This window comes from Tachypleus tridentatus, chromosome 2, assembly GCF_004210375.1.
Source record: "Tachypleus tridentatus isolate NWPU-2018 chromosome 2, ASM421037v1, whole genome shotgun sequence".
NCBI classification, from domain to species: Eukaryota; Metazoa; Arthropoda; class Merostomata; order Xiphosura; family Limulidae; genus Tachypleus; species Tachypleus tridentatus.
The window spans coordinates 74,490,855-74,512,000 of NC_134826.1; the positions used below are offsets into that span (position 1 = coordinate 74,490,855).

The 21,146-nt window shown below is 34.2% G+C and overlaps 1 protein-coding gene across 1 annotated transcript in view; it reads right to left on the minus strand.

Moving 5' to 3' along the window:
• The window catches only part of LOC143244248 (LIM/homeobox protein Lhx1-like), an 80,813-nt gene that overhangs the window by 30,979 nt on the left and 28,688 nt on the right, over window positions 1-21,146 (minus strand). The window contains exon 3 of the mRNA XM_076488561.1: window positions 16,389-16,879. Coding sequence (XP_076344676.1) covers window positions 16,389-16,879 — 491 coding nt within the window. The remainder of the gene's footprint in view (window positions 1-16,388; window positions 16,880-21,146) is intronic.

The following is a 21,146-nucleotide window of genomic DNA, read 5'->3' on the forward strand; positions in this document are numbered from 1 at the left end:
GCTGATAACCGGATCGCTTGTCTGGCATAAAAACAACTCGATTTGTGGATATCGTGTTCGCGCGAAATTTTAGTGCGCAATTTACAAAACTTTTGGACATATATCAACCGGCAGCCGTACGTGCCTTATATCTTCAAACACCTAACTATTTAAGTCTGAACTGCCACAATCTCGTATATGGATCTCGCTCTACTTTAAAACATTCGGATGTGGCCATTAAAGAGAAAATATCCGAGGGGTCAGGCGGACAGCTCATGGACACTCCAAATCGTTTTCCGATAGCTTTAAGTTATTCCCGCCTTGCCTTTTCCAACGATATTTTAGTAGACACTAGCGCCTCCTACATATAAGCTCTTGGGCTTTTCAAATATTTTATCTAACTGTTCATGTAAAACAATTAAACTGTTCGAGATATTTATTGGTTTCAAAGGAAAGAAAACGTAAAACTTAAAATATAATTATTGTGGTAAATGACATATATGTATATATATGTTGTTAGGTATTATATCGTGATGCTCGGATTAATTTTAACAATTCGACATTTCCTTATTATTGAATAAAAGACCTTTTGAATTTTGGGTATGGTTGTCTTAAATTTAGATCTGCTAACCAAATGGGTAATAAGCAGTTAGCGCCACGGCTAATCTTAGTCGAAAAACGGAACTGGCTGCCACCTTTATAAAGCGCTCAAAGCGCATAAAGAGAATTCAGCACCGAAATATAGAATGTTTGAGCGGAGACCCTCCGACTCCAGCCCGAGACGCTAACCCTATCTCACTTGGTGGTATTAGAAATGTGTAGCCGTGCACATGAAAACGTGTACACGCGTGTGGTGCGATTGACTCACAAAACACCTTTTCTCTATTTGTGTACAGAAAATGACGTAGGCATACATACACGCATGATGTACATATTACTCTGACAGGGATGCCCTCTAGTGGCTTGGAATAGATCTGTAGGGATAATAGACTAAAATTGGGATTTCGATACCTGTGTTGGTGTTGGGAGTATTTAAAAAATAAATTACTAAAATTATGACAGTCTTTGTTTCTTTGTAGTTAATTAAGCACAAAGCTACACGATTTTATAGTTAATTAAGCACATAGCTACACAACTTTTTAGTTAATTAAGCACAAAGCTACACGATTTTATAATTAATTAAGCACATAGCTACACAACTTTTGTTAATTAAGCACAAAGCTATACAACCTTTTTGTTAATTAAGCACAAAGCTATACAAGTTTGTAGTTAATTACGCACAAAGCTACACAAATTTCTAGTTAATTAAGCAAAAAGCTACACAACGCTTTAGTTAGTTAAAACATAGCCACACAACTTTTTAGTTAAATAAGCACAAAGCTACACGATTTTATAGTTAATTAAGCACATAACTACACGAATTTATAGTTAATTAAGCACATAGCTACACAAATCTTTAGTTAAATAAGCATAAAACTACACGATTTTATAGTTAATTAAGCACATGGCTACACGATTTTATAGTTAATTAAGCACATAGCTACACGATTTTATAGTTAGGTAAGCACATAACTACACAACTTTTTAGTTAATTAAGCACAGAACTACACGATTTCATAGTTAATTAAGCATAAAACTACGCGATTTCATAGTTAATTAAGCACATAGCTACACGATATCATAGTTAATTAAGCACATAGCTACACGATTTTATAGTTAATTAAGCACATAGCTACACGATTTTATAGTTAATTAAGCACAAAGCTACACAACGGTGTAGTTAATTAAGAACATAGCTACACAACGCTTTAGTTAATTAAGAACATAGCTACACAACGCTTTAGTTAATTAATCACAAAGCTACACAACGCTTTAGTTAATTAAGCACAAAGCTACACAACTTCTTAGCTAATTAAGCACATAGCTAAACGATATAATAGTTAGTTAAGCACATAGCTACACAACGTTTTAGTTAATTAAGCACAAAGCTACACAACTTCTTAGCTAATTAAGCACAAAGCTACACAACTTCTTAGCTAATTAAGCACATAGCTAAACGATATAATAGTTAGTTAAGCACATAGCTACACAACGATTTAGTTAATTAAGCACAAAGCTACACAACGCTTTAGCTAATTAAGCACATAGCTAAACGATATAATAGTAAGTTAAGCACATAGCTACACAACGTTTTAGTTAATTAAGCACAAAACTACACAACGCTTTAGTTAATTAAGCACATAACTACACAACGTTTTAGTTAATTAAGCACAAAGCTAGACAACGCTTAATTAATTAAGCACATAGCTACACGATTTTATGGTTAATTAAGCACATAGCTACACAACTTTTAAGTTAATTAAGCACAAAGCTACACGATATTATAGTTAATTAAGCACAAAGCTACACAACGCTTAATTAATTAAGCACATAGCTACACGATTTTATGGTTAATTAAGCACAAAGCTACACGATATTATAGTTAATTAAGCACAAAGCTACACAACGCTTAATTAATTAAGCACATAGCTACACGATTTTATGGTTAATTAAGCACAAAGCTACACGATATTATAGTTAATTAAGCACATAGCTACACGATTTTATAGTTAATTAAGCACATAGCTACACGATTTTATAGTTAATTAAGTACATAGCTACACGATTTTACAGTTAATTAAGCTCATAGCTACACAACGGTTTAGTTAATTAAGCACAAAGCTACACGATTTTGTAGTTAATTTGGCACATAGCTACACAAGTTCGTAGTTAATTAAACACATAGCTATATAAGTTTGTAGTTAATTAAGCAAAAGGCTGCACAATGTGCTATGTCTGCCGTGCTCGAAATTTGTTTTGACACCCGATTTTTAGAATTATAAGTCTGTAAAATTACCGGCTGGAGGTCGTTGTGCCAGTTTTAAGTTTTACTCTATGCAGAATCGTTAGTATTTACTAAAACAGAAGATGTAACTTGAGTAATAACAACAATACACCTCACTTATTATTCAACTATAAATTTATTCATTTACCTTATGCAAGAAGTTCCAGACTCTACCCTTGCAAAAAATTAAAATTATACGTTCCAGACACTTGATAATAAGGGGAGGAAAGTTGGGTAGGTAGAGGGGTTTTAAAGATAACCCTTTAAAGAAATTAAAATTACACCCTTGATAATAAGGAGAGGAAAGTTGGGTAGGTAGAGGGGTTTTAAAGATAACCCTTTAAAGGAATTAAAATTAGACCCTTGATAATAATGGGAGGAAAGTTGGGTAGGTAGAGGGGTTTTAAAGATAACCCTTTAAAGGAATTAAAATTAGACCCTTGATAATAAGGGGAGAAAAGTTGGGTAGCTAAAGGGGTTTTAAAGATAACCCTTGAAAGGAATTAAAATTAGACCCTTGATAATAAGGGGAGGAAGGTAGAATAGACATAGTTTTAAATTTAAGCATTAGATGTCTGATAGAACTGAATAGAAAAAAGGACGGTAAAGGGGTTTTAGAAACCGCTTGTGAAAATAACCCTATTTACACATTACGCACACTAGATAGAAACAAGAAATAACTTGCTTACAAAGATGAAAACATGCTAAAGTCATTGTCTGAAAAATATCGGAATGCTCAGATGCGTCAGGTACCTTGTGCAGATGATATGGAAACATTATGACTGTTGCCTCAGTGACGTATAAATTATGACCTTCAAATCTCATTGACAACAAATCACGTGCCCCTAGGGGGCTGAAATTCCTGAAAGCGTCATAGCCACTGACATAGGAGAAAAAGATAGAAGCCAGTTGTTATTGGTTTTACGTGTTATTACATACTGAGATGTACTATGTTTTCATAATTGCACAAAACTTAACAAACAGATATGAAGAAATCCATTTTTACAATGAATTCTGAACAGGAAAAAATAAAGACTTGGTAAAGAGTAGGTGTTGTTTGTATGTAGTAGAGCCATATCGTGCTATATGCCGTGTCCACCGATAGAAACTGAGTCATTAGTGTAATTCTGAAGACTTGCCCCTGTGTCACAAGGAGACAAGTAACGAATGAGACGAATGAATACGTGTGTTTGTCTGCTGTTGTACTGTGTACATCGTATTCATTTCGCCACCGCTGAAAACCGAGTTTCGATATAAATACGATTGTTTAATTAACAATAGCAATGAATTATGTATAAAAATTCCGACATCTACGTATTACTGTTAGTAAGTGAATGAAACTTAAGTTGAAAAATATTTATGTTTTAACGTATCTTTTTAATTACTGTCATAGAAAAGAAAATTAAAATTCTTTTTTGAAAATGTCTCTGGTCAAAAATTAATTTTTTCCTCAATAAAATAAGGCTGTAGAAGAGTTTATAACCATCTTAAGCTAACCTTTTCTTCTAATGAATAGAATGCAGAATATTTTATAACGATCCAAAACTAGCCTTTTATTTTATAGAGTGGAATGTAAAGTATTTAATAACCATCCGAAGTTAACCCTTTCTTCCGTATAGTAGAATGTAAAGTATCTGAGATATAATTCAGATATTTTCAGTTTCACTAGCATCTACGAAAGTGTATAAACTTTATTATTTGACCGTTTCGATAAACTACATGTATAAACTAGAATGTAACACTAAATTTTGAGAAGTTCCTTTAAGAAGCGATCGACGCTGTTTGTAAAACGTGAATAATAAGTACGATAATTGAATGTTCCATTCTATAATAACCTCTGGTAGGAGGGTAACATCCAATAGGAGGCGCTTCAAACCAATCAACCGAATAATCCGAACCCTAAGGACCAAATGGTCAGGACTCTCGACTCAAAATCTGAGGGTCGCAGATTCGAATCCCCATCATACTAAAAATGCTCGTCCTTTCAGCCGTGGGGGGTGTTATAATGTTACAGCCAATCCCACTATTCGTTGGCAAAAGAGTAGCCCAAGGATTGGTGTTGGGTGGTGATGATAGCTACCTTTCCTCTAGTCTTACACTGCTAAATTAGGGACGGCTAGCGCAGATATCCCTCCTGTAGTTTTGAGCTAAGTTAAAACAAAAACAAGCCGAACCATGTGTTTGTATATTCCAGAAAACACGTATTACTGCTAATAGCCAATCCCACTATTCGTTGGCAAAAGAGTAGCCCAAGGATTGGTGTTGGGTGGTGATGATAGCTACCTTTCCTCTAGTCTTACACTGCTAATTTAGGGACGGCTAGCGCAGATATCCCTCCTGTAGTTTTGAGCTAAGTTAAAACAAAAACAAGCCGAACCATGTGTTTGTATATTCCAGAAAACACGTATTATTGTCTGTAGTGAACAAATATTTAGCGATTCGAATCGTGATATGTTAGAGTCCATGGTTCAAGCCCCATTACCACAAAAACGAGATCCACATTTTTGGACCATGGGTACGGGATAAAAGTAACAGTCAAAGTTCAACTACTCAATATAAAGTGTTAGTGATAGGTGTTGTTGGGTTGTAGCCTTCCCTCTGGTATATTTGTTTAAAGCTAGGAAAATAATACATTGCGTACCTTTGCGCTGAATATAGAGACACTTCATGAACTTTCTAGAACATCATACATGTCATTGAGAACTTCGACAAAGTAACTAACTATTCACTTCCCTACATTCTAACCACGAAAGATGTTTCAATTCCATTTAAGTCATCTGATCTCTCAAACACATGGGCGGGGCGAAGCGGAACAATTGTACCTGGACTATGTTAGTGTTAAGCTTAGATAAATAACAAAGAAAAGATTTAACTTTCGGTTGGACTGAGAACCAAATACAACAAAAATATCTTTCTTAAACTTGCTCTAGAGGGCCATTAAATCGGCAAAAGATAAAATGTGAATAAACTAAAACTCAGAAAAAAAATATGTGTTGGATGTTACAGAGTTGTTGATAAAATACATTTGTTATATATTTCAGAAATGTTAATAAAATATATTTGTTACATATTATAGAACTATTGACAAAATATATTTGTTGTGTGTTGGAGAACGATCGACAAAATATACTTGTTACACGTTACAGAGGTGTTGACAAAATATATTTGTTATATATTACAGATACGCCCATGAAATATACTTGGCGTTACAGAATTATTGATAAAATATAATTGTTACATGTTACAGAACTGTTGATAAAATATAGTTGTTACATGTTACAGAACTGTTGATAAAATATAGTTGTTACATGTTACAGAACTGTTGATGAAATATATTTCTTACATATAGATGAACTGTTGACTAAATATATTTATTATATTCTATAGAACTGTTGATAAGATATATTTGTTATATATTACAGAACTGTCCATAAAATATATTTGTTACGTGTTACAAAACTGTTGATAAAATGTATTTGTTACGGGTTACAGAACTGTTGATAAAATATATTTGTTACGGGTTACAGAACTGTTGAGTTAATATGTTTGTTAAATATTATAGAGGTATTGACAAATTTTCTTGTTATATATCACAGAACTGTCCACAAAATATAGTTGTTATATGTTACAGAGCTGTTGATGAAAGATATTTGTTATATATTACAGAATTAACATTAAAAATAGTGATTTGTAACATTACAAAATTGGTATTAATAATTGTTCCTTATTACAAAACTGTTGTTAAACTTGTTAGATATTACAGAACTGTGCTGAATAAAAAATACAAATGCTTGAAATATGACTAGGTAATTGTAGAAATTAAAATTTTATATCCAATAGAAGTTAAAGTATTATTATTATTCTAAAAACAAATAAAAAGTGTAATTCTTATAGTGAAGTAATCTACAAATATCTTTATAAGTCTTCCGCTCTATTCACCACGGAAATTTTACGTTAATTAAGTAACAAAAGGCATAATAATGTATGACTTGAAGTTTTTTATATTACTTAGTTCAATTAGATAACCATTATACGTACAAAATTAGCATAATAATTAGAGTGAGGTTTAGTGGCCAGTGTGCAGGGCTACGGATTGGAATTTTCAAAGTTCGATGAGCCTCAAAACACAGCCTGCGCTTTCAGCTATTGTCAAATTATAAGAGTAACAGTACATCCCGCTATACCGTTAACAATAGATTTGCAGGAGGTGTGTGTTATTGTCTGATTGTCTCTATAGTCAGCAGTTCTTAGTCGTGGTACTTACATCTGAAATTTGTGGTTCTGGTTCAGAAGGTGCTTTTCAAGTTGAAGATACCAAATGCCATAAAGAGAAGGTTTAAATGAAAAGATAAAAATCAAGTATACTTGTCAGTCAAGAGTGCAAAAATAATTCCAACATCTCGGCGTTCCTTTAAAAATCACAGACTTTTCAGTAACACAAAATTTATCTTTATGAGTATCTATGAAAACACACAAATGGTTTAAAATGCACGATTTTCTTTATTTATAGAGAAGGTGTTAGAATGGATAAAGAGGAAATAATTATGTAGTGCGTAAACGGCAGAGATATAGGAAGGAGTTACAATGGAGGTAACCCGGGTTAGGCTAGACATACAGATTGTACAACGAAAGAGTGAAAGCAGAAGGTATCTTTGTTTGAAGTTAAACACAAAGCAACACAATGGACCACCTGTGCTCTGCCCACCAAGGGTATCGAAACCTGGATTCTGGCGTTGTAAATTCGCAAACATACTACTGTGCCACTGGATAGAGCTAAATTAAAAGGAACGGCTAAAAGCAGCACCATTGATACTAAAGACAGCTAAACCTCAAGGGGTATGCACACCAATATGTAAAAGTGGGGTTGCTATAGCAACTCCGGCCCCTATCCTTCTGAATAAAGTGTTTTGTGTACATCATTCTTTTTTTGTTTTGACACGTTAGTTGAAAATTATTTGTGTTCCTTATTTCTGCGCAGGTAGTATGAATCATTTATAAATGTGAAGTTCACTTCCTGAAAAAATATAATTACCAATATTGTGATAAAGCAGAGGAGGTTTGGGAATCGTCCGAATATGCGAAAGACTATTCGTCTCAAGCCTTCCTCCTGTTGCGATCAGAGGTCTGATGTCAGTTAAACTAACAAAGCTGAGCTAAGTTTTTTAAATAGTTTCTTTCATTTTTAGCTTTACAAGAAAGTGTAACATAGTTAACATATTGCAACAGTTTCTAGTGAGAATCAGTTGTAGAATAATGTGGTATCAATTTTAATCTGAAAACATGGGCGAAACACCCGGATCACAGCCATTAGGTTCAGATATACCCTTCCCTCATCCAGAACTGCTAACCAGAGAGAGATAGAAAGCAACCATCCAATAGCATTCGTTGTTCGTGTGACTTCCCTTAGCCGAACACCAGGGTTAACTGTTATACCTATAACCCCCTACCCCACAACTGAAGTGCGGAGCGTGTTTTCCAGCTTATCAAGACTCAAACAGAGGTTCTTACCATCAGTAACTTGGCACATTAATAACAAAGCCACGCCCGGCTGGTGGTAGCATGTCCTTAATCCTGACAGTAAAGAAGGGAACCTACATGAGAAAACTTATAGAAAATATCAAGCCTTTTACTGTTCTATGCTGCAGAAAAGCAGGACAAAGAAAAAGGTTTGTAGAATATAATAACTAAAACATTTTTCATGATTCTCATTCACAAATACGCATGGAGGGCTCAGTTGACTCTAAGAAACCAACAACTATAGTACCTCTATGGGATAAACTTTAGCAATACGGTCGTACAAGACGGTATCACTTGGTAAAAAAAACTTATGTCGGGTAACGGGGTAACTTTTTTTAACCAATATAAGCTATATACTTATTTAGATATAACGTTTATTGTTAAATCTCAGTTTAGCGTGTGCGCGATTCAGTAAGGAATTATAGAAAAATTTGCCTATCGAAACAGGTGATACAGACACCTGTACAAACTAGCTTGAGTTGAGATATATAGAACATTGACTTAAGTCGTTATTTGTCTCCAATTTGCATTTCTTCATATATTATCTTTCATTTTGACTCTTGCAACCAGAATATTGCCAGTGAACAAGACACTTATCAGTTTCAATTTTAACCCTCGCAATTCTGAATAAAAATATATTGTTTATTTGTTTGCTTATTTTCATTTGAATATGCGTCCGCGTGTGTTTGTAATTAAATAATATTTCTCTTTGTATTTGATTAAAAAAGAAATTTTTCCCTTCAGAACTCTTCCCCTGCATGACTAAGTTGTGTAGCTAGACAGACGTGGACAAAGATACACGATAAGCTATATATGCTCTGCTCACCATTGTTGTAAGCCTAACTGTGGGCTAACTGTTTTCTGCCTACCACTGGTATCAAATTTTAAATTGTAAGACTGCAGATTGACCTTTGAGCCTTAGGGGGGGAAAGGAAATGCATTTGCTTTGATTGTTGTTATTAAGAACAGGACTACATAATGGGCTAACTGTTTTCTGCCTACCACGAGTACCAAATTCCAAATTCTAAGGTTTCAGACTAACGTTTGAGCCGTGGGGGGGGGGGGCAGTTTAGAAACACATTTCCTTTGATTGTTGTTATTAAGAACAGGACTACATAATGGGCTAACTGATTTCTGCCCACCACGAGTACCAAATTCCAAATTCTAAGGTTTCAGACTAACTTTTGAGCCGTGGGGGGGGCAGTTTAGAAACACATTTACTTTGATTTTTGCTATTAAGCACATGATTACATAATGGACTACCTGTTCACTTCTCGCCACGGGTATTGAAACCCAAATTTTAGCTTCGTAAGTCTGCAGACTTGCCACTGAACAACATGGGAGGTGCATGGGAAGCAGTGATAAAAAAATAATGACAGTGTCATCACAAATATACTGTATCCCCAAAATCTAATATCATCACAAGTATACTGTAATAAATCTATAAACACTATTACTATATGTTTTAATAATTCTATAAACACTTTTACTATATGTTTTAATAATTCTATAAACACTATTACTATATGTTTTAATAATTCTATAAACACTATTACTACATGTTTTAATAATTCTATAAACACTATTACTATATGTTTTAATAATTCTATAAACACTGTTACTATATGTTTTAATAAATCTATAAACACTATTACTATATGTTTTAATAATTCTATAAACACTTTTACTATATGTTTTAATAATTCTATAAACACTATTACTATATGTTTTAATAATTCTATAAACACTGTTACTATATGTTTTAATAATTCTATAAACACTGTTACTATATGTTTTAATAATTCTATAAACACTGTTACTATATGTTTTAATAATTCTATAAACACTATTACTATATGTTTTAATAATTCTGTAAACACTGTTACTATATGTTTTAATAATTCTATAAACACTGTTACTATATGTTTTAATAATTCTATAAACACTGTTATTATTTATTCTAATGACCATTCTATTAAAGATTTAGATCAGTTTCAGCTTTTTAATTTATTGGCTCTTTAACCTCCCCCCTAACCGGAGTGAAAAACCTGGCTTCTATACTGTTGTTTTTAGTACTAGGTGGGTAATATGAGAGAGCGATTGTATATCCACCAAGTAGCAGAAAAGACGACATGTAATCCGAGATCTATATTTTATTTTTTAATTGTGACAAGAAAGCAGTCTTTGTAATTAATAAGAAAACCCCTCTAATTCGTGATGAAAGATAAACAAATTATATACTCTGACGCCATTAAAACTTTATCTGCCTTTCTTGATAAGTAACTGACCTTAACCGCTTTTAATTGACAATTAGTAACCAATTACTCAATTACTATGAGCTGAATTTTATGTATTGTTATAATATATACATGACATTATATCTTTACTTCAATAGAATTACAGTCTTACATCATTTGCTTTAATGAACGTAAATCCGCTAACCCTGAAATAATAAGGAAGAACTGGTCTTCTGTTTTATTTTATTTGAAGGCTTACCTTGTCGTTAACACTACGATTTTAACGATGTGTATATATATATATATATAAAGAAATATCAAAGTTCATGTTTCATTAAAGTCGTTAACATCAAACTATCATTATAATTAATTAAAAACTATATAAAATGTTCCAATTTACTGTGAATTTTGTACAACAGACTAAATGTGTTTAGTTTTAATATAGATCACAGGGGACTCCGGTTTCACTTACCTTCTATATGAGGAAACAGGTTATTATTAAACGTGAACGCCGGAAAGGATTTATAGAGCTATACCTGATCGTAGTGCCCCCTATACTGAACTGTTGAAATCAGTTAGAACACGTCTAGTCTTGCGTAGAGCTTAATGATACAATATCTCGAACGTCATATACGGGTCTGTATGTGAAAAAAATAAGGATCTTTCCATAAATTAGAAAATTCGTAAAACGATTTGTTTTCTCACTTGCAAAATTTCTATTCCTGTGAACCAGTGAAAGAATGTTAAGTAGTGTTCTGTTGTCATCACCTCTGAGAGGCTAACTCATGTTCTGTTGTCATCACCTTTTGAGAAGTTAGCTCACGTTCTGTTGTCATCATTTCTGAGAGTTTAACTCGTTTTCTGTTGTCATCACCTCTGAGTGGTTACCTCATATTCTACTTGTTTCTTTTGCTTTTTAATTCCGCCCAAAACTATAAGAGGACTATCTGCACTAATATTCTGTTGTAATCACCTCTGAGAGGTTAATTCATGTTCTGTTGTCATCACCTCTGAGAGGCTAACTCATGTTCTGTTGTCTCACCTTCTAAGAGAAGATAATAAATATTTTTTTTATTTTCATTTTAGTTATTTCTTAAACATTACGCGTTTACTCCCCCTTTCTAGTAGACTTTATTTCGCGATATTTTGGAAAGGTGTCGCTCTTTACTAATCCATGTACGTGAAAACCTGATAGGTTCATGACCAAACTGTAGACCAAACGTTATTGGAAATTTGAAAGCGAGCTGGATAACATATCAACGCCTAATGACCAATAATTTTAGCCGTAATAATACAGTTTTCATTTTGTTGTGAAACTGAAACGAGCAAGTTAAATAAATATGGAATGTTTTGTATTTTATCTACTTTGAGATAATAGCAAATTTGTTAAACTGCATTATAATAAAATAACGTAGATGAATAGCCCCGTTAAGAAAAGTTTCAAGCATTTACTGAATGGCTCATCCTCTGTTTACCATTGTAGATGAAATTAAGAGAAAGTGTGACTCAGTGCCTACAGAGAACTGTTCAACGCTTCTAGTCTCTACAAGTTACATAAGAAATTATTGACTTACTACATGTTTTGTTTTTAATTTTCAACACGAATCCTCACGACAGCGAAGTCCAATGCTACTCCACTATTCACCTTATACTTTAGCAAATATTATTTTGGCTCTACTGTCTCAAATAACCATAAGCGCCACCTACTAGGCGTTAGAATCGGTCAGAGGGATGTTCTGGAAATGTCCCTAAGTATAACGTTGTGAGAAGAAAATCACGAGCTTTCTATACCTAATTATTAAAAGGCTTAGCTATATGACCTTTACATACCTACCTCTATAAAAGCTTAGCTCCACGTGTTCGTTATATCTTCCTTTATAAAGGCGTAGGTAGCTGCACGAGTTCTATATACATATCGCTATAAAGGCTCAGTTTCACGAGCTTTATATACCTACTTCTATACAAGCTTTATATACCTATTTTTATAACGACTTAGCTTCACGAGTTCATTGTACCTACTTTATAAAGGTTTTGCTCCACGAGATTTATACGCCCACTTTTATACACATTTAGGCTTCCCTACATTGACATTTAAACAAATACGAAGTATTAATATAGAAAACCAGTATTTTTATATCGAAGAATAAAGCTTTCCTTACAATAATCGTGCATGACGTAATGTGATCTGTAGAAAAGTTTACTACGCATGTCTAGTTAGAATAACTTTAGATAAGGTTTGCGTAGCTAAGTGTCAGGGATGCGTTACGGTGAACACTGAATGCGACATTCCCCAAAGGTCAATAAAAATATTTAAGTGACGTCACTTGACGATAATAAATAATGTCTTTGTAATAACGTCTGTTTACGATAAAAAAGACTTATGTATAAGTGCTTATCAACAATAAATATGATACATAGATGTCAACATAACTTATTATATATAATAAAAGCAGTATATGGATATTAACATAAATATTTATATACAATAAATATGACAGCATAAGTATACTTATTACAATAAGCATGGTATATAGAAAGGGTTTCATGTCACCCTAAATAATTTTGTTGTTTATTTTAGATATCTTTGGATACCAATAATTAAAAAACAAATATGTTTGTTAGTATCAGTATCGACCGATTTTATGTGATTTATTCAGAACTATTTTTTAAACAATAGTTTGTTGAAAATACGCACAAAGAACATCTAAGTGTACCAATAAGATATTCGTGTTTTTTTTTTGGTTTTTTTTTTACGATAACAGTCTCTGAAAGTGTCACCTGAAACAGACCCATAGCCTATAAAACACGTGAAACCCGTTTGCTTACTTTTCTTTAGTTAGGTGACGAGGCAATGAAAGTAAAAAGTCTTACGACCTACGTATACCTGACGGAAGTTGTTTGTCTTGTTACCATAGCAGCTGCGAATGTTGAATCACGCAGTTTAAAATCAACAATATGTGATGAAAGTAATTCCTAAACTTAATGTGAGCTCGGAAAAAGAAGAGAAGAAAGGAAATAATCTATTTAGTAATATTTATGGTTGTACATCAAGAAACAAGACAGAAGAAAACAACAAGGACAGTGCTATTAACTATACGGTTTTTTTCGTTTCCTTTATTGTGGCATTCGAAATATACTGCCCAGAACAACAAAGGTTTTATTCTGTCATTCTTTGGTTAAGGAATCGAATAATTACTTTGGGGCATGAAATCAGAGTGAGTGATGATGGCGTACTTGAAATTTTGCGAGTTTTGGAGGTTTTTTTTCGTAACAGGTTTAAGTTAAAATGTTTTAGTACATTGTGAAAGATGGACAGGGAACAAGTCCATCCATTAAGAGTTTTTCTTTCATCTAAGACGTAAGTACCAGATTCGCATGAGTGCAGTGAAAAATGTCACCCGGCACTTGCTTGACATTTTAAAATGCTCGATGGACTAATCAGACTTCAGGAGATTTCTTGAAGGTCCAAGTAATTTTCGGTCTCATGAAACGTACGTGCCTTTCTGATCTATTATGTAATTGGCACGTTGAAGTCTGATGATAGGTATCATTCCCTCAGAGGGTGCCGGTTGACTTTATGGCAGAGCTTTCGTTGCTTGTCTGTTTTGAATTTTGAGTAAAGCTACTCAAGTGTTATCTGCGTTAATCATGCTTAATTTTAAAATGTTAGACTAGAGAGAAAGCAGTTAGTCAACGTCACCCACCGCCAACTCTTGGGGTTTTATAAACCGTACTGTCCTTAGCTCCAAACGCTAACCACCAGACCACATCACCTATCATTAACTCTTGGGTTACTCTTTTATTAATGAATAGTAGGATTGACCATCATTTTATAATATCCTCACGGCTGAAAGGGTGAGCAACTTCGTAAATGAGATTCGAACTTGCGACCCGCAGAATGAGGGTCGAGACCTCGAAACATCAGGCCCACGAGACAAAACTCTGGATCTTGGAGTTGAGTTCGAACTCCTTTGACACCATAAAATCCTCTCCCAACCGTTGTGGTTGACTTTCTTCCCTGCGGTCAGTATACAGTTAAATATTATGTATAGAGGCGCAGCCTTGTAGGATCTGCCTTAAGTAGATTCACTCCATTACAAGAACAGTTGAGTCATTTCAGGCACCATTAAGAGCACGTTTTAAAGAAACCAACATAATTTAATTCAGTCTAAAATATTAAACTAGACAGATAGTATAAATAAGCAGTTAAAATTCTGTATAGTACATAGGAATTAGCAATGGCCAGTCAGATAGATGAGAGGCCCTTAAGATTCAGCATGGACTGGTTGTTAAGGGGAATTCGACTAGCAATCTGCGGGTCACGGTTTCGAAGCCACGTTATCAAACACGCACGCCCTTTCAGCCGTGGGGATATTATAAAATGACGGTCAATCCTACTATTCGTTAATTAAAGAGTAACCCCAAAGTTAACGATGGGTGATATGGCCTGATGGTTAGCGTTTGGAGCTGTGGACAATATGGTTCACGGTTCGAGACAAGGTGCTGCCTAACACGGTCTCCATTTTGACCTGGTTAACATTTGAGGCTATGAACACTAGTGTCCAGTGGTCAAGACAAAGTGCTGCCGAACACGATCTCTAATTTTAGTTGCAAGTACGCAATAACAAGAAATCTTCTTATTTGGTCCAAGAGGAAGTCAAAACATTTGTTGTGGCGAGTGCAGTCTTTTATTCTCTCCAGTCAGTAACTTAACATTACAGATGGCTACACCTAGAACCTAAAGGCCCCTGATCTCGCCGTTTAGACAACGTGAGCATAAAGAGATCGTTCCGATTGAAGATTTCAATGGTAATTATTTTTACATGTTATTTACACACTGTTCCTCTACTGTTTGTTTGAACTCTGTTCATCAGACGTCCCACCGTGCCACTACAATGGAGGGGGGGGATTGTTCATACATACGATTTTATTTTCTGCTAATTGCCGTGTTCACTGACAGGAACCAAACCTTTGTAAAGCCATATACTTACTTTTTCCCACCGGAGGGCGGTAGTAATTGTAAAAGATAATATCAAATTCAAATCTTGTTTGTTTTGGAATTTCGCACAAAGCTACTCGAGGGCTATCTGTGCTAGCCGTCCCTAATTTAGCAGTGTAAGACTAGGGGGAAGGCAGCTAGTCATCACCGCCCACCGCCAACTCTTGGGCTACTCTTTTACCAGCGAATAGTGGGATTGACCGTCACATTATACGCCCCCACGGGTGGGAGGGCGAGCATGTTTAGCGCGACGCGGGCACGAACCCGCGACCCTCGGATTACGAGTCGCACGCCTTACGCGCTTGGCCATGCCAGGCCAAATTCAAATCTGGAAACGTACCTGTATAGCAAATAAACACGCTGAACTAAAACCCAATAAACCATTATTTTCTTTGTTAGAGTACTATTTGTGTAACATTTTACAGACGAAGAGTGCTTTATAACAACGTGAGATATTTGTTCTCCTCTCACAGCAGGTATTGAACCATCATAAGTGAACGATGCTTAACGCTTTGTTGTAGTGAATTAAGCTTCAACTGCTTAGTTTTCATACACCATTAATTAAACTTTGAACATTAGCGCCGAGATTCGATTAATTTCTCCTTTCATGAACTAACCATTTTTCAGCATTTATTTTTGTAAAAGATATACAATAGGTATCATAGTACAAGCTACAAAGTTTAACAATATAAAATAGAACTGGAACCTATTTGGTGCAATAACAAATTGTAAGGGAGTGAAAAGGCTCTTTTAACATTGTTTCTATTCTTACCTGTATCACACGCATGTTCAGACCTGTTTCCTGTGCCAGTTGCTCCCGGATGTGACGTGTGGGTTTCGGCGTCGCCGCAAAGGCAGCCTTTAAGGTCTCTAACTGTTTGGCTTTGATAGTGGTTCGAGGACCCCGTCTTTTAGTTCCTGGCGTATTCTCGTCATTTTGTTGATTCTGTGAAGTGTAATTGTTGGCACTGTTGGGGCTACTTTCACTCCCACTCATTTTGTTGTTCTTATTGCTATTTTTGACAGGGCACGTGGTGGAACCAAGATCAGAAGTATGAGTGTTTCCCAATGTTCCGATTAATTCACTGTCAGCAAGGGGTCCAGCGCTGGTGGAAAGGTCGCAATCATTTAACAATAAGTTAGGCTTCCGTTCCCAGTTGGGGTCTCTCACATCTTCGTGAGTGTAGACATGATCAGGAATGGCATGGCTGTCATTCGTATCTTCGATCTCTGCGCCATCTGGCGGAGTTCTGGCGGTCACAACTGCGAATAAGAATAGTTTTATTGTATTATAATATTACTCACCACGAAAGGAATAATATATAAAGACCATAAATGTAATAAATGTGGTATTTCAGTGAATAATAAATGTCCAATACGGCGAAGGATGTGGTTAATTGTAATGAACTCCATAAACAACCCAGATCACGAATCTCTATTTAAATTATTTGTACAAGAACAGGGGGAGGGGTATTTTAGAGAAATATTCGTGTAAGCTGGTCACGGCACTCATAACATAGATTAAACACTAGTTCGAGAGAGAATATGCATTTATATTCCGCGCTGCTGTTTAAATATGAGCAACGTGAAAGCCATCGTCCAAGCCACCTGAAAATAATAGCCTTATTTTAGTCTTCGGATCTAAATCACCTATACCGATCCCACAGAGCAAAGACAGCTGTAATCTTTACTATGATCTTTCAGATTATCTCTTCTAGCAGTTAACGACAGATCATACTAACCATAGTAACCACCTTCTTCAAGCAGTGTATGAAAAGGGACGATATAGAGAAAGGATTACATTAGCTCTAATAAGCCCCCCCCCCCACAGTTGTTCCTTGTTTATGAAAATAAAATAAAAATAAATGTTTTATCACAGTTTATTTCGTTCTTGTCAGTTTCGTTACGATCGATCTTTGTTTCACTGGCCACTGCCACAACACTCGTGCCCTCGTGCGTGTTATTGTTGTGCGATATAGTGCTTATATATTGAACGAGGTGGATAGATCAGGCCCCTGACGATAGAAACATCGTTCTGGATGGCTTAGGAATCGACTCAGTGTTCATATATTTTCCACTCTCTCGCGAAATCGGCGGCCTTCAAAGGCAACCAGTGCTAAACCAACTGTTTACATAAATCGCCCGAGCGAGGCATACGAAGTTATCTGTCGTTGTCATTCCCCAAAACGCGTAAGTTTTTTTTTTTTGTTATTATTATTCATGGTCCAGCAGACCGGCCAATCTGTTACTGGTGGCACACTTACTGGTTTGCAAACGATGTTTGAATTCTAAATTATACTGCAACCAAGAAGGCTTGGGGGGAAAGGAACAACATGTTATCTCAATCTGGTATGGAACTGGAGTCCCCGGATGCAAATGTTAGTTATTATTCGAGGCAGCTGAGATTGATATGAAAGTTACACACATAACATGTAACGTAGAACAGAGGCAGCAAAAACAGCATACTTAGTAATAGATTAGAAGGAGATAGAAAAAAAAACATATGCAGTAAGAGATTAGAATGGAATAGTAAAAATCATGCTCAGTAGCATAGATTAGAATAAGATAGCAATATAGCATAATCATTAAAAACAGATACACACACACACACCTGGCAACATAAATTAGAATGGTGTTACAAACAAAAACGTAACTAGTAAAACTTAAAGTTTTTAACTATTTCTTAAGACAGAATATTATTTTAATTTAAGCTAGTTTGAAACTTTGCAAATAGAGGTACATTAAAGTGGTAAAGTCAGATTCCATTGAATATTTTAGGAAATGTAATACATAATCAAAAAAGGTAAAACCGGCTGATGTCATTTTTTGTGAAACGGGAATTTTAATGATGTATAGATAATATATAAAACTAATATTTCAAAACATATCCCCGAATATCCCTGCCTTTTCAGCCATGAGAGTGTTATAATGTAACGACTAATTCCACTATTCTTTGGTAAAGAACAGCCCAGTACTTAACTTATAATTTCAGTTTTTTTGTTGAAGTAAAGATAATTAGATATTTATTAAGGTATAAGTAAATCAAATCTAGTGTTTAATCAAAAAATAAAAACATTAAATATATTAACTTAATTTGTTAAGTGTTCAAGCGTTGTAAGTTCGAAAACATGCCGCTATATCACTGCAGGCAAAATCTAAAAAGGTTATTGCTATAGACTATATTCGGCTAGAACTATTAAATTATACTAATCATAGCACAGAAGAGTTTCTTAATATACTGAAATGACATATAAAGTCATGTCCGCAATTCTTGCATTGTTCGATGGATTACCATTAATAAACATAACGTCTGATTCGTTATTGCTGCCTCCCGGAGGGACAGTGGCAAGTCTTCGAATTTACAACGCTAAATTTATGGGTTCGATTCCCCTTGGTGGACACAGCAGATAGCCCGATATAACTTTGCTAGAAAAAAACACACTTGTTGTTGTTAAGCACGAAACTGCACAATATGCTATCTGTGCTGTTCCCATCACAGGTATCGAAGCCTGTTTTAGCGTTATAAGTCTTCAGAGCCACAAGAGAGGTTAATAAACACGACAGCGAGCGACATATATTATGCAAAAGACAATCTACTTAAAAGATTAACAATGTTATTACTCCATTCTCTGAAACTAAATTATATTTTGTTCTATAACGCTACATTTTAACACAAAAACATTATATACACACACGTGTGTACATAATAATTTGAACTTAGCCCTAAACGTTTCCTCAAACCTTTAATTATACATTTCAGTGCTCTAACATTACTAGTTTCGAAAACGGAGATGTTTGTATTTTGAATAAACCACGGCACATTTCTAACTTGCCTGCCACCTATTTTCTTGATTCTAAACTAATTGTGAACTAGTATAATGTTCATAAAAGTTCTGCCCTTGGACCTTTCAGCTGAAGAAGAATTGATAGCCTTCAATAATTATTTGCCATAACTGAATCTAATCAGCCAATTACGCTTCGCAGCAGTATTTAAAACACAGCAGTGCCCAATCAAAGATCAAGTATTCTTATTTCCAGTCAGTATCCCTGGTTTTCTGATCTAATAGTTTTATCTTTAATACAAGAGCGAACAGTCGGGACCAAGAAGATATCTCATATATTTTAACCGAGTATTTAATGATATATATATATATATATAATGATATGTATATATATATATAATGATATGTATATATATATATAATGATATGTATATATATATAATGATATGTATGTATATATAATGATATGTATATATATATAATATGTATATATATATAATGATATGTATATATATATAATAATATGTATATATATATAATGATATGTATATATATATATAATGATATATGTATATGTATAATTATTAGAACAAATGCCAATAACATTTCTCAAAATAATACATCATGAAACAAAGATATGCTGTAAAAAGCACGAGGCACATAAATATAAATATATATATATAACTGGAACTATTATTTCACGTGTAATTGATGGATTATTACATTCTTAAGATGCGCTATAAACTATAATATATAAACGCAGTTTTTAATGAAAATTATAAACCCTAACTTCACGTCGTATGTATAGCAAAATACGAAATTCGTGCATTTCATTTACTTAACTTGTAGCATCAGAAACATCATATTAATATATTTGTATTTTTGTTCGTGTTTGCTAACCTAGTATATTTTTTTAATTAAAAAGATCAAATATCAATCGGTTGTCCATAATTCTTGCTTCTATACCACCCGTTCTTTTAATTATTTGAAAGTAGTAAACATTTTAAATACAGTAAACAAACAACGAAAATAGCGTGTTGAATGTGAAATACTTTAAAAACTGTGTATACAACTATAAATTACATGAATATATACGATCGTTTTAATGCAGTATAATAACATTGTAAACGTTTTATCACCTGAATATCTGCCTTTATTTATTTATCTATTAATGTATCGCAAATATGTGAATGTCGCAACGCATTATTATTGTTTTTAAGTTTTACACATATATATATATATATATTATTTGCAATGTAGACGATGAACTATAAAAAAGAGAGAGAACTTATTATAAAAAAATCTTTTTCACATTTACTCTTTAAACAATAAAATAAGAAAACGTTTACGAAAACGTTGTTCATTGGAATATGGGGTACATTACACTATGTATTAAAATTTTTACTTTTTCTTGTTTCTAAGCAGAAGGTATTATTTTCCAATTCCTTATGCCTAAAGTAAATGGAAAAGACCTATTTTTCTCTTCAAACTTTGCTTTTGTGACCTGGATAATGAATTTTTCAAATTTACACATTTTTCAGAACATTCCAGATAAATTCAGTGCTGAGTAGCTGATAGAGAATTTTCTCGAACTTACAAGAATTTTCAAGAACTTTCCATAGTAATATATTTACAGGGACTCACTACTCACCACTTCAGTTTAGTTTTAGCTGCCTAAGTGAACACATAGACCTATCTTATTTTATCAGAGATGGCATCAAGAAGCTGCAAGCATTCTCCAGATGCAT